At 37.2% G+C, this 13,824-nt stretch overlaps 1 protein-coding gene across 1 annotated transcript in view; it reads left to right on the forward strand.

The window, feature by feature from the left end:
* Positions 1-13,824, forward strand: part of LOC137297168 (leucine-rich repeat-containing protein 74B-like) — a 614,612-nt gene that overhangs the window by 328,131 nt on the left and 272,657 nt on the right. Inside the window, exons 10-11 of the mRNA XM_067829182.1 lie at positions 1,256-1,334; positions 12,696-12,785. Coding sequence (XP_067685283.1) covers positions 1,256-1,334; positions 12,696-12,785 — 169 coding nt within the window. The remainder of the gene's footprint in view (positions 1-1,255; positions 1,335-12,695; positions 12,786-13,824) is intronic.

Raw genomic sequence — 13,824 nt, forward strand, 5'->3', positions numbered from 1 at the left:
CGGAATGTACCTTTCAACGGTACATACTTTGCTATGTCCAGGTAGACCATGTTAATCTTGTCAACAACCCAACCCAACCCAACCCCATATTCGTGTAGCATTCCAGGGATTCTCGTATTTTTTCTAATGATCTGTCTACAGAAGAGTTTATAATGTATAGTTGCGTTGTCACTTCTTGGCTGGGTGTATTCGATGGTGTCATTTGCCTGTTGTTTCTCTAGGGACATCTTAATCGTGAGTTGAAGTTTAATGCCTTTTAAATCTTTACTTTGTCAAATACCAACGGTTTTATACATTCAATGTCTGTCTTTCTTTGAACTTCCAGTTCCAAACCTGTCAAATACTTACCTACAATATGCTCCATAGACATGAACTGTATTTCGAGAGGCTGTCCATCTTTTAACAGTTCCAACCCTTGAAGGTCCCGGGGTAGAATAGGCCTTCAGCAACCCATGCTTGCCATGAAAGGCGACTATACTTGTCGTAAGAGGCAACTAACTGGATCGGGTGGTCAGGCTTGCTGACTTGGTTGACACATGTCATCGGTTCCCAATTGCGCAGATTGATGCTCGTGTTGTTGATCACTGGATTGTCTGATCCCGACTCAATTATTTACAGACTGCTGCCATATAGCTGGAATATTGCTGAGTGCAGCGTAAAACTAAACTCACTCACTTTAACAGTTCAAGGAGTTACGATTTCCTCATACATGAATAACCTTGCAAGCCGCATTCACGTGTTTGTCTTTATAAATCCCAAACAGTAGGGGGTTTATCATATTATAGACCAGGTTGTGCTAGTAATTCTGGTACATACAAGAATAACCTTGCAGTCCACATTCACGTGCTTGCTTTTTCAATTTACATGTTGTGAACATTTTCATTAAATATACCTATACGATAAATGTTTCTCTAATATAATTCATCAAAACTCTGAAATAACCCGAATTTGTTTATGCTATGTGATAATCACTTCTCTAAATGGTTGTCAGTGTATAAGAGAATTCACCAATCTACATCTCACCCTGCATTTTTGCTGTGGCCTCGGAATTTTTTTTTGGGAAAACATTAATGATGTTCGATATACTTTTTAATTACACACATTAAAGGGATTATTTCTACTTGAATATATAATTCCATGAAAGTAGCTCAGGAATTTTCGGCACAAAAATAGTTTGCATTAATGAAACTCAGTATTGCATTAGTTGTACAGATTGGTTCCTCACTGGCTCTACTGAATGGTTTAATATTTTCAGAAACAATCGCATCAATTGCCAAGCTGCACTGAAACTAGCTTTGGGACTAAAGAAAAACTTTGGCCTGGAAACACTTGTGGTAAGTACTGATTTTTTTTCCCCTGCCACAACATGCATCGGGGCACTATGCATTCAGTGGCGTCTGTATGTCCATACGTACGTTCTGATTATTGTTAACGTGATATCTCATGAACTATTGTACCCCATATCTTCAGATTTAGTGACAGCCAACATTCGTTTCTGGAGCACAACTCAAAAACTTTTTCATATCTGTCAGCAAAACTTGGTAGATATTTGTGTCAGACCCCAGTGTGGTTCATTTTGGTATTTATAGGCTTTGGTGATTTCTGATTCTCTCAGTTTCTATGGAAACATTTTGGACTTAGACTCAAAATGAGAAATGGGCATCGTTTCCAGAGCAAAACTCAAAAACCGTTCAATATTTTTCTGAAAAACCTAAAGTCAGAACCTAAAGTGGTGTCTTTTGCTATTTACATTTTTTTTTATTTATTATTTTCTCAGTTTCCATGGAAACATTTCAGACTTAGTCTCAAATGTGAAAGGCGTGTTTCATTTCCGGAGCACATTTCAAACTCTTCTTAATATCTGTCAGCAAAACATTGTACATATTTGTGGCAGACCCCAAAGTAGTGCCTTTTGCTATTTACGTTTTTCAGTGATTTCTTATTTTCTCGTTTTACATGGAAACATTTCGGATATCACATGCATAGCTGACCAACGTTGACAAACACTGACGTTTCTGACTCAACACTTGCTCTTACAGGTCATTGGCTCCCTCCCTCTGCAAGCAGTCTGTGTTCTGCTGTTTATTTTGTTGACAGTTACATAGACAGATTCTTTCCTACAAATGCATTAAATTGGTGCTTTATAATGTGATTAGGTTGTCTGAGAAAACATCCCATTGCAAAGTTTGAGATCGATTGGATCATTGAATGAAGAGTAATTTACATTAAAAACAGATCCACATGCATTTCATGCCAAACTATAGTCTCAAAAGGGATGGATGAACTTTGTTTCCAGAGCACAACTTGAAAACTTCTTAATATTTTTCAGCAAAACTTCCCAGATATGTGAGACAGACCCCAACAGATTTTTGTGATTTACCAATTTTCCATTTTCCATGGCAGTGATTCTGACTTAGTCTCAGTTGGTAGGGATGGGCTTCATTTCCAGAACACAACTCAAAAACATCAAAATATCTTTCTGCAAAACTTGGCATATATGTGAAACAGACCTCAAAGTGTGCCTTTTGCCATTTGAATATTTTTTGTGATTTATCATTTTCTGGGTTTCCACAGAAATGATTCTGACTTAATCTCAAAATGGAGGGATGGGCTTCGTTTCCGGAGCACAGTTCAAAAACTATTCAATATCTTTTAGCAAAACTTGGCAGACATTTGAGGCAGACCACAAAGTGGCTTTTTTGCTGTTCTTAAATTTTTGGCATTTTATTTTTCCCGGTTTCCATGGAGACAATTCAGACTCTCATAATGGAGAGATGGAATTCATTCCCCGAGCATAACTCGAAAACCATTCTTTCAACAGATCTTAGCAGATATATGAGACAAATCTTGAAGTGGTGCCTTTTTCATGACTTCCATGGAAACGATTCAAACTTAGTCTAAAAAAACATCAAGTAACTGTCAGATTATTTGTTCTTTCAAATATGTGGGGGCTATGTTCTGATGACTCTTGTTTTTATATTTTAATTCTTAAGCAATCAGAAAAATAGTAAACTACAATTTCTTAAGCAATATGAATGTTCTTCTAAAACACAATTTTTTTATTACTAGATCTTTGGTGCAGAATATAACACCAGAAATGGCAATAACTGATCTTGTTAGTTGTTGGGAAAGCACAATATACCCTATCACGCTTCTCATTGGCCGCGTTTCGGGGAAACAAGATTGGAAACTGTCACCAAGCAGGAAACAGTGAATAGCAAATCCATCATCGAGATACATTTTGTTTCATTATGTTAAGAAGCAATCAAGCAAATTGTTAAAGTAGCATAATGTGATGTTACGTTAAACTGAAAGTTGTTGCATTTGCCAAATATGCAAACAACGCATCAGCATCAAGACATTTCACAATCAACCGTAAGAGGGTATGTGAATAGCGAAAGCAAGAGCAATCTTTGTTGTTAATGAAAACGGAGATGATTAGCTGGGTCGGGTAAAAAAGTATCAAAACCAGAAATTGAGGAATCATTACTAACTTGGCTGAATGAATGCAGGAGTCATGGTATTCAAGGCAACGGAAAGGCTGTGAAGAGAGAAGCTCTACAACTTCACAATGAACATTGAAACCAAACTTTCAAGGCCAGCTGTGGGTGGTTACATTCCTTTATGAAATGAAACAAAATTTCATTTCTTAAAGCAACTTATACTGATCAGAAGAGTGAAGAAATTCTCAGTGACAAAATGATGTCATTTTTTGCTAAAAGGCGTGAGAAACCCAAAAGATGGCTGTGATTGTCAAGATGACCCCTAAGCCTTGGGCAAATGAAGAAGTAATGCAGTTCTGGCTGAAATGTGTTTTGAGAAGAAACTCTCCAACACATTGCTTTTTTGTGTGTGTGATAAAACAGGTTTTCACCTTCTGTAACTCCTCAATACTTACATGTACTAATGAGAGTAGCAGCTCGTAGGTATCCCGGCTGCGGTAGTGATTTCCTTGTTCAGTCAGTCAGTCCGTCTGCTGCGGCTAATTGACACATGTTTTAGCTATCCAGTTGAACATATACTAGAGCACTTTGATGGGAGAGGTATCAGTATTGCAGGCCAATCACTTTCTTCTTCCGGGGTCAGGCCGGATATATAAGCACTGTAGCACCTGTCAGTAGTGGGTCCATTATGACCAGTAGCTGGTTGGAGGTGAGAGCTCCCCACTTCGTACGTTCTTTGTCAGAACGAAACCCTTTTTCCCAACCCCCTCTTATAATGTTTGTTTACCAATAAAGTTGTATTTGTGTAACAGTAAAGGTTAGAACAAGCAGGAAAGTAAATAAAAGAGTATTGTATCTGATCTTGTTGGGTTCTAGGGGGAGGATTTTATGCACCTTTTTTTTAAACATGGTGCATTGCAGGTATTATATGATTTAGTCGAGTTGGCATGAGAGTAAGACACAGTTCTTAGGCTTCATTTGAGGTTCACTCCCCTTGTTGTACTGTACCAGTTAGATGTTTAGTGCAGAACCTAGTTGAGTTAGCATCAGTTTTGATAGAGTTTGTATCAGTCGTGAGTTGTTGTCTCACCTTGAGTTGTAGCAGTTGGTCATTTACAGCAGAATCTAGTCAGGTTGGCATCATATGTCACATGTAGAGTTTGCGAGATGTTGATGTATGTTGCTGTTTTGTAGCATTCAAGTTGGCACCAGATGTGACTCTGGAATATTTTCTGTGAGACATTGTGGCACATTGGTGTCTTGTCAGTGAACTCTCTTTACTGCAGAACTCATTCAGGTTGGCATTAGATGTGGGAAGTATGGGCTGACTTGCTACTCTGTGGAAAGAACCTTTTGTCAATAGTACAAGATTGGCCATTAGAGTTTCCATATGGCTGTTCAGTGGAAAGGTGGATCTAAGAAAAGGCAGCAGTTGAAAAGGCCCGGAAAATTCTACACTGGATAAAGCAGGCCTGGCAGGCAGTTACCCCACAAATTATTGTGCAGTCGTTCCAGAAATGTGGCATCAGGAATGCTCTAGATGGTTCCTGGGATAGCCTTCTTCTAGATTCAGACATCTCTTACAGTGACGACCCATTTGTGGGATTTGACAAAGAAATGTCTGGTGAACTGGAAGCACATTTTCAGCTGCTGCAAAATCTCATCCTTGAAATTGATGCCGTGAACATGAACGAGTGGAGTGATGAGGAACAAGAAAACTCTGACAATGAGTATGTGAGTTCTGGTTCACAAAGTCACTCATTAAAATTATTCTGAGGCATTGTGTCAAGCGATAGGCCATTGACCTGAAGTTCTCATTGGCATATGCTGAATACCATTGCCATTATGTATCTAACATTGTTAACAATATTTCATCCTGCTACTTGAATCTAAGGTTATTTTCAAGGATATATGTTTTTTTAATTATAGCAGATAAATGAACATAAATGGCTCCTCTGTGAATAAAATGATTGACCTAATCAGAATTGTTGGCTGTTAAAATATATCCTTGGCTGTGTCTGTCATCACACCAACTGTATAAGGAAGTACTATTGTTTCTCTATCTGTCCATTGTTGAATCTTTGCCTGTCTATTGTTATTAAAAACTATATATATGTATGGTCACATCTATACTGGGAGGTGAGATGTGACTCTGGAGACAGGCATTCCGACTGTCATTTTATGGGTGACCACGAGCAGGATTTTGCCGCTTGCAGGAAAGGCCCTGGGGTTGAGCTGGAAGTCTGCTCACGTCATTCATGTATACTTGTTTGTCATGTCATGTCATGGAGATCAACGGAGATCTAGGGGTTTACCTCCCTAGTACCTGGTGCATCACCATGAAATCGTAGTAATAAGACCGACAAGGGCACCCATGAATGAACAATAATTTCTGTGTACTGTTAATAGTATTACTTTACATGCTATACATGCAATACGTTTCTCAAAAAATCTCCATGTCCAAACTTACAGTTTGGTATGATAAGGATCTGTCAATTCTATGTTTATCCAACAACACTACTATATATTCAAAATAAGATGTATTCATTTTATGAGTCATGTTAGTTGTAACCATTCACGACTAATTTTATTATGTTGTCATAGTATTCCTGTCAGTTACTTGTATCATGTTGTCATAGCATTGTGATGTCATAAGCATTGTGAGGTCATGGCAGAGAAGTAACAGTTAACCCCCCTGGATGCCGAGGGTTTTTTTCAGGCACAAATTTTCGTAAGGTTTGAAAAGTGAACGCATCCAGGGGGTTAAGCCTTTCTGTTCAGTTCAGCTCAACCTGATGAGGGGGCTAAGTCAACCCCCTGGATGCCACAGGGACATATATGTCCCACCTCCTCACCCCTCAATTTGAAGTCAAATAAAATTCTAAAATATACAACGCACCTATGTATACTTCACAGTTTTGAATTCTGCGGAATATTACCTTTTTTGTGATACCATCCACTATTATCTCAGACCAAGCTGAAGTGCTTAAAATTGCCTTTCAAAATAAATGTCGCCATTTTCACACTATACAAAATGTATATTTCAGTATCTACAGATATCCATGTTCAACACCATATCATATGTAGATATAAGGTATGTGTTTGTATTCTTTGAAAGCTTCTGATTGTTTGAATGATACTTACACGGGAAATTGACTCAGTAAGTGTATTATACCACATTTTAAGCCTTTACACAAGTATTGGAAGATCACACGTAGCCATTACGGCAACATGTGCTTTAGCTAACTTTAATGTACAATATTGAATACGTAGGGATAAATATTGAATTTTCATATGAACAGGTTAATAAACAGTGATTTAATTCAACCTTGCAGAAAAACTGATAATATTAATGAAAATGATTTGTACATTTTATGAAATGTAGAGGCACACATATTTAAAGGAATTGTCTTGTTCATTGCATTGGCCTGTGTCGTTTTTATAGACAGAACAATTATGAATATTGATTGACCAGATGGGAGTTTTGTCAAAAACGTTTTATAATTCATTATCATTTTTTAGATAATAAAGTCAATTCAAATTTGATTAAAACATATCTAATGGCAGAATATCTAACTCAAACAATACTTAAAAATATATAAACCAGGTCATGTCCTAATTTGGACAAACCTTACGTCCATATTCTAATAGTTCGATACTGGAAAAACAATCTCTTTGTACCTTTCATTGCATACTTATGAAGTGAAATAATTACATAATCATAAGAAGAAAAGTTTGTATCCTAAATGAATATTCAATGAATATTCGGATGTTTTGAAATTTTCATTTACGCTAAATTGCCAGACATGTGTGCGTGTTACACACAATAAGATCCGCAGTAAAACCGTCTAATTGTAGACATATTCAGGGCAATATTTCAGTGGCAAAACCATTCATTTTATGTTTTGTCTAAAAAGTGTTGAATTCTGTCACAGAAGTTGAGACTATTTATACATTCAGAGGGAATTAGGTTTGATATATCCTAATCAGCAAACCAGTGTCGTCTTTTTCCGACGTCACAAATGCATAAAACATGCCATGACATCAACTAAAATGTCACATTATTTTCAGTTATTTCATTACATTTGAAAATGTGGCTGTTACTCCATTAATAATGATGCAAAATTAATCAAAATACATCTACACAAACAGGAGAATATGGGAATTTCAGAACTGAATTATGTATTGGATAGGGTCATCCACATCGCTATTATCACATTGGAGGACTTTGTATTGGAATAGTTAGGTTCACTGTGAACAAAACAGCGCAACTATACTGTCCGTATCTACACCAAATTCTCTTCATGTGGTCTAAATTACATTGACCTAATGTCAATGTTGTGCCCCCTTATCTTTATACGGGCATGACCTCTCTGTCGACGTTTGACATCATAGAAGAAAATCGATTTTTGGCACTTATTGCTGGTCATTTTTTATTTTGTGCGTATGACATTATGCATGAGCACATAAATCCAGTTCACATAGACTTATATCGTTGAGATATCGAGCTGTATTTTCTTCGCTCACACTTTCCGTAAAGATAACAAATTAAAAAAATCGTAGCAGAGTGCTTTTATTGGTGCACGATAAAAAACAAAGCAATTTACTGTTTTTAAACAGACACAAAAGTTTTGGTCTTTTTCTCAACCCCCTGAGTAAGTCGTAGTTATATTTATACCAATGGATAGGAAATTGAATATTCTACATTTCTGTAAAATTTTATAGTCATACGCAGATCCAGGACCACGCGAGTGCAAATCTTGTACAATGTTCACTTTTCAAAGTTTATGAAAATTTGTGCCAGTAAAAGAAATTGGCATCCAGAGGTCCAGAGGGTTAAGCCCCAAAACATTGTGAAAATAGACTCAAGAACTTGCTGTCCATAAAATTTGTCCTGTATTACTACGCCAACTTCTAAATGACTTTGAAGAATCACAACCCAGTGCAGTTCAAGCTGAATCACTTCAATTTTGTCGTGTGGTGCGCATCGAAGCATCCTGAAAGAAGTCAGTGCACCACTTCCATAAGGCATGCAATGTAGTAAAGAGTCTGTATGCTTGGGTTTTCAAATGTGTATGTGGCTAATTTGAACTCAAAAAAAAAAACGGACTGTGTGTCGGGTTCAAACCACTGTTTGGGCATTCTGTATGATGGATCGTGATCCATGAAAGATGGCAGTGAGCAGAGGTTTACTTCATCAGGACTTTCCTCTGTTGACTAATGAATATTGAAATGATCGTATGAACTATAAAGGCAGTGTTGCTTTTGCAAAACATGCTGGAATACATCTGGTTGAAAGTGGACTATTTGTTTAGTGTGGAGTTGTACATGGCTTTGAGCAACATGTATCTGAGTGTGAAGAGAATGGTGAGCTATAATACTGAAATCATCATCGTGACCAGTGTCCAAAGTAGAGCATCAGCCCAGATATCAATAACGCGATTCGAGTCATTCCGCACCATTGAACAGGCATTCTGGTGTCACACCTGATACTGAAAGTATTAAGCCATGACAGCAATCTTATCCTCCACATATTGTTTTCCTTTCTGAGGATTGAGGGAACCTCTTGGGATCAAAGCCGTGTGTCAGTTGATGACCATCGCTGCTGGTGTGATTCCCTAATCTGGGTGTGAACAATGTCATCATCGAAAGTCACCTGTCTTTTCAGATCAGTTTGGATTCCAATGATGATAAAGACAAAATCGTATGGACCCTGAGTTGTGCCATCATGAAAAAAATAAACAATCAAAATCAGTGGGAACAGGATCCTGAGCATCAGCGACTGAAGACTTGTGTGGAGAACCGCAAGCAAATGGGAAAACATTAAATACCAAGGCCTGCACATTTGCAAAGAACTGTTGATTATCTGTTCATTGACAATGATTTGAACTCCATCAGCTGTGACATGTTCCACTGTTCAAAGGCTGATCATACTTGGAATTGCATATTATGAGCATCGTGCCAAGTTTGAAAGACAACATACTCAAAGTGGACTTGAACTGTCCTGTGGAATTGTATGAATTGCACAACAGTTGTTTGCTCATTCCCAAATGGTTGACTGTGAAGTCGGACTGGATGTCCAGATATCAGCGAAACTTGTTGGGGAAAAAACAAACTGGCTAAAGAAACTCGTACCGAACTTCATGAACAAGAGAAAATATGTCGTGCACTATTGCAACATGAAACTGTACTCATCGCTGGGCAGGGTGCTTGCAGTCCATGGATGGAGACTTACATTATGTTTCATTGAACACTTTGTTTGTGAAAACAAGCCACAGACGACTTTGAAATAAAAATGTATAAGCTCATGAACAACTCAGTGTTTGCAAGACAACGGAGAATTTTAGAAAAAGGGTGAACAACAAAGAAGTCCAGTCTCGAGAGGAAAACAAAATGAGAAAATTCATAGTGAGTCTGGCATTCAAATGAAGTAAAATATTTGACGATGATTTAGCAGCGCTGCTAAAGCATCATGCTCACCCCAGCAGTCTACGTTGGGAAGTGTATTCTCAAGTGATTGAAGTACCTCATGTATGACTTTTATTACAAGTTCAAGAAGCATTGCAGCATCAGGTGGATGATGGAAATCCGCAACAAGGACATGGCTGATAACATCCATTTGTGTGACACCAGCGATTGTCTGAAAGAGCATCCTTTACACAGTCAAGTCAACAAAAAAGCATCTGGTTAATGTCCAAAATATATTCCAATAAGTAAGCTGCCTCCAACAAAATCTGAAAGGTGAAAGGCGTGAAAAATCACATTAAGCATGACAAGTTCAAGGAAGCCCTGTTCAAGAATAATGTTTAAACACTAAATGAACAGTTTAAGAAACAAAGGACACAGGATCTAATACTAAAGTGAAAAATATCCTAAATACATCAATCATGGAAAAGATCTATTACAGCCAACATGGATACTGGAAAGGCATGGCGACCATCCCAAAACTTGCCAATGCTGCTTGAGTCTCTATAGAGAAAGCCAAAGGTTGAAAAAGCAAGCTCTCTGGCAAGTCTAAATGCTGGTGCCTCAGACAATCCGGAGAAGAAAATTCAACATGTCATCGCATCCATTAAGCTGACTTCCTGTTTCTACTGCATGACAGGGTAAATTGTAAAACCTACACACACAAGTATGCCCTGACCATCATTGATGTCACCACCTGCTTCAAGGAAGCTGACCATTGACAACCAAAGATTCACGTGAAGTCACCAAAGCCTCAGAATGGATGAACAAATGCAATTGCTTGGCCTGGCCTACTGTCTTGCAAATCGATCCCAGATGTGAGTTTATGGGAATCGTGTCACAGCTGCTGGCCAAGCACCAAGTCCTGGTGAAACGCAGCCTGACCAGTACCCACAGAAGCCAAGCCATCATCGAGAACACCTGTACTCAAACTAGAATGCACATAACCTATACCTAAAACTTAAATACAGAATGGGTACTAAGCATATGAGTGATGGATGTCATCAACAAATGGAAATATATTTTACATACTAGTTACTCCAAATGTTGTGAATTTGATGAGCATGGCAAAGAATTTTTGAAAATCAATTGTCACAAATCTAAAAAAATGTCTGGATTGATTGTTTCAATGTTTTTTCAAGGAAAATTAAACCTGATAATTTTGAAGATTTTCTGTCAGATCATAAATGTTATATCGTAGGATTATTGTGATTGATAAGAAAATATATTTTTATGATGGTGGTTTCAAAGTGTTATCTCATATTTTGTAATCTCGTTTATTCTTGTTTATTAAAATAGCAGTTATTTGTCTCTGGTTGATTTTAAGGAAAGGTATCAATTGATTGTATGTTTTTGGAACACTATGGTGTCATTAGCTCTATGAGAACATAATTTGCTGGCTTATACATAGTGAAAGAAAACACTTGACAGTGTGCAGGAAATACCAATTATTCGGCAGTTACTTAATAAAGGATGAAATGTCTATAACTATATCCTTTGTTCTTCAAACACCAAGAGCACAGTTAAAGTAGCAAGAGAAATTTTAGTGAGGTCTTGACTGGAATAATTTTATTTTCCTAAAATCATTTAAATGAACACAAGGCAACAAATTGACGTGCTTTCAGTACAGGATACTCCATAGAATTTGAACTACTAATACAATTCCTAATTCCTGACGTTTGCTGTAAAATGACTCTGTTTTTGACATTCATATTATCATTAAAAAAATTACTTGTATAAATGCAAGCTCAATTCTGTTTACCAAATATTGTTTAGTTCAAAAGCGAGTTGAAATTGAGATATAGTATTGAAAAATGTATTTCCTTTAATAAAAGCTTTATTCTAAAGGGCTTTTATATCATATCGTAGTTTAAGATGACTGAAATGAGTGCATTCTTAATTGAAATGTTTAATAATTAAAAGTCTGGTCTTTGTTGGAATTTTACACCTGTATCCCGTTAGATTTTTGCTTATCCCCTGGATGCTTAGTTTTTATTAAAACAGGGATTCAGAAATGAAATTTAAGTTACAAAAAAGAGATGCACCACAACACTGCTACAAGTAGTCTGTTGTAACAGGATTCGATCCATGAAGGTCAGGGGGTAGAATAGGCCTTCAGCAACCCATGCTTGCCATAAATGATGACTATGCCTGTCGTAAGAGGCGACTAACAGGATCAGGTGGTCAGGCTTGCTGGCTTGGTTGACACATGTCATAAGTTCCCAACTATGCAGATTGATGCTCACTAGACTGTCTGGTCCAGACTCGATTATTTACAGACCGCCGGCATATAACTGGAATATTGCTGAGCACAGCGTAAAAGTAACCTCACTCACTCACTTTGTTCAAGATGGGGTTAGACAGTTTAATATGGAGAATTTATAGGTAATTTTCTTGAAGGGATCAGTCAACATAATTATTTTTTCCTAAAATAATAGACTATTTAAAACAACAGACAAAATTTAGTTATGTACAGGTGGATGTTTGTGTGTGTGTGTTTGTACTGCCTTCAAAACAAAGTCGAGGTCAGTGTAATGAAACATATTCTACAAGGTAACCTGGGCACAGATCTCTAAATGTAACAGGTCTTTATCTGAAGCAAAAACTAAAAAAACATCCCCCAGTATCCCTCCCACCTACCCCTCCTCTCTCTCTCTCTCCATGCTGATGAGCTGTGTACTTTTGCTTGTCACCTGTTTTTAATGACTGTCCCTTATTTTTGACACAAGAACACACACCACCATACTGTTCCTCCCTTATGAAAGAACTGTTTTCTCTTCATTTCAGTTAAATTTGAACCCACTAGGAGATAGTGGTGTGGAAGCCATTTTGAAGGCTGTGGAAACACATGACTGTCTCAGGTTCTTGTCAATGGAGGTAGGTTGAAGGGATTATCATATTGTCACCAATAAACATGTCTCTAAAATGAAAATTTTCTGAAAAACATTGAGGTTTTAAATGGATTTGTTTTGTTGAATTGTTATGCTCTGCATTTGAACTTTCAGCATTGACAGTTATATTCAATTTCATATTCAGTGCAGTGCAGTAGGATGCTCTTTTTAGCGATGATATCAATGCCCCTGCCGGAAACATTTACATCTACACACATATTCCAAATAAAGAAGTCGTTATAAGACTATGAGATTGTATGTGGATTAACGGATATCTGCAAAAAATAATGAGGAAAAGAAACCACCAACATAAAGATGCTAGACAAAAAGTGATACCTATCAATGGGAATGTTTTGAAGTCACTAGAAACAGTCATTTTGGGAGTTAGAAAAGCTAAGCTATGTTTTGAAACTTGATGATATCACTAAAACAGGGAAAGGAACTAAATCATGGCCGTTACTCAATAAGTATGTTAAGAAAAATAGAAATTCCTGTAAACAGTTTCCTCCTGTAACACAAAACGGTACTGTTCTAGAAGATGCAGATGAAATTGCTAATGCATTCAATGACTATTTCACAAAGCAAACCCAAGTTGTTGATCTTAATATCGATCCACCTCCTCCCATTTACAGCAAAAACAAATAAGATATATTTTCTGTGATGGAAAAGGACATCTATGATATCCTGCTATGTTTAGACACGAACAGAGCTAAGGGTCCTGATAATATCAGCAATAAATCATTAAAGGTTTTAGCTCGATCTCTTCATAGACTCATTGCGAAGCAATTTAATTTACATTCTCCATTTCCTGACACCTGGAAAGATTTGGCACTTGTTCCTCATTAAAAAAGGAAGTGTGCACTTTTGTAATAATTATAGGCCAGTTGCCCTATCTTGTTTGGCTTTAGTATTTGAAAAGTGTATATTCAAGCATGTTTACAATTTCTTCATGAATAATGATATCATATTGAAACAGTCTGGATATAAACCATGGGACTTCTCAGTGTACCAATAAAGTGAACTTC

The sequence above is a fragment of the Haliotis asinina genome, chromosome 9 (genome assembly GCF_037392515.1).
Source record: "Haliotis asinina isolate JCU_RB_2024 chromosome 9, JCU_Hal_asi_v2, whole genome shotgun sequence".
NCBI lineage: Eukaryota > Metazoa > Mollusca > Gastropoda > Lepetellida > Haliotidae > Haliotis > Haliotis asinina.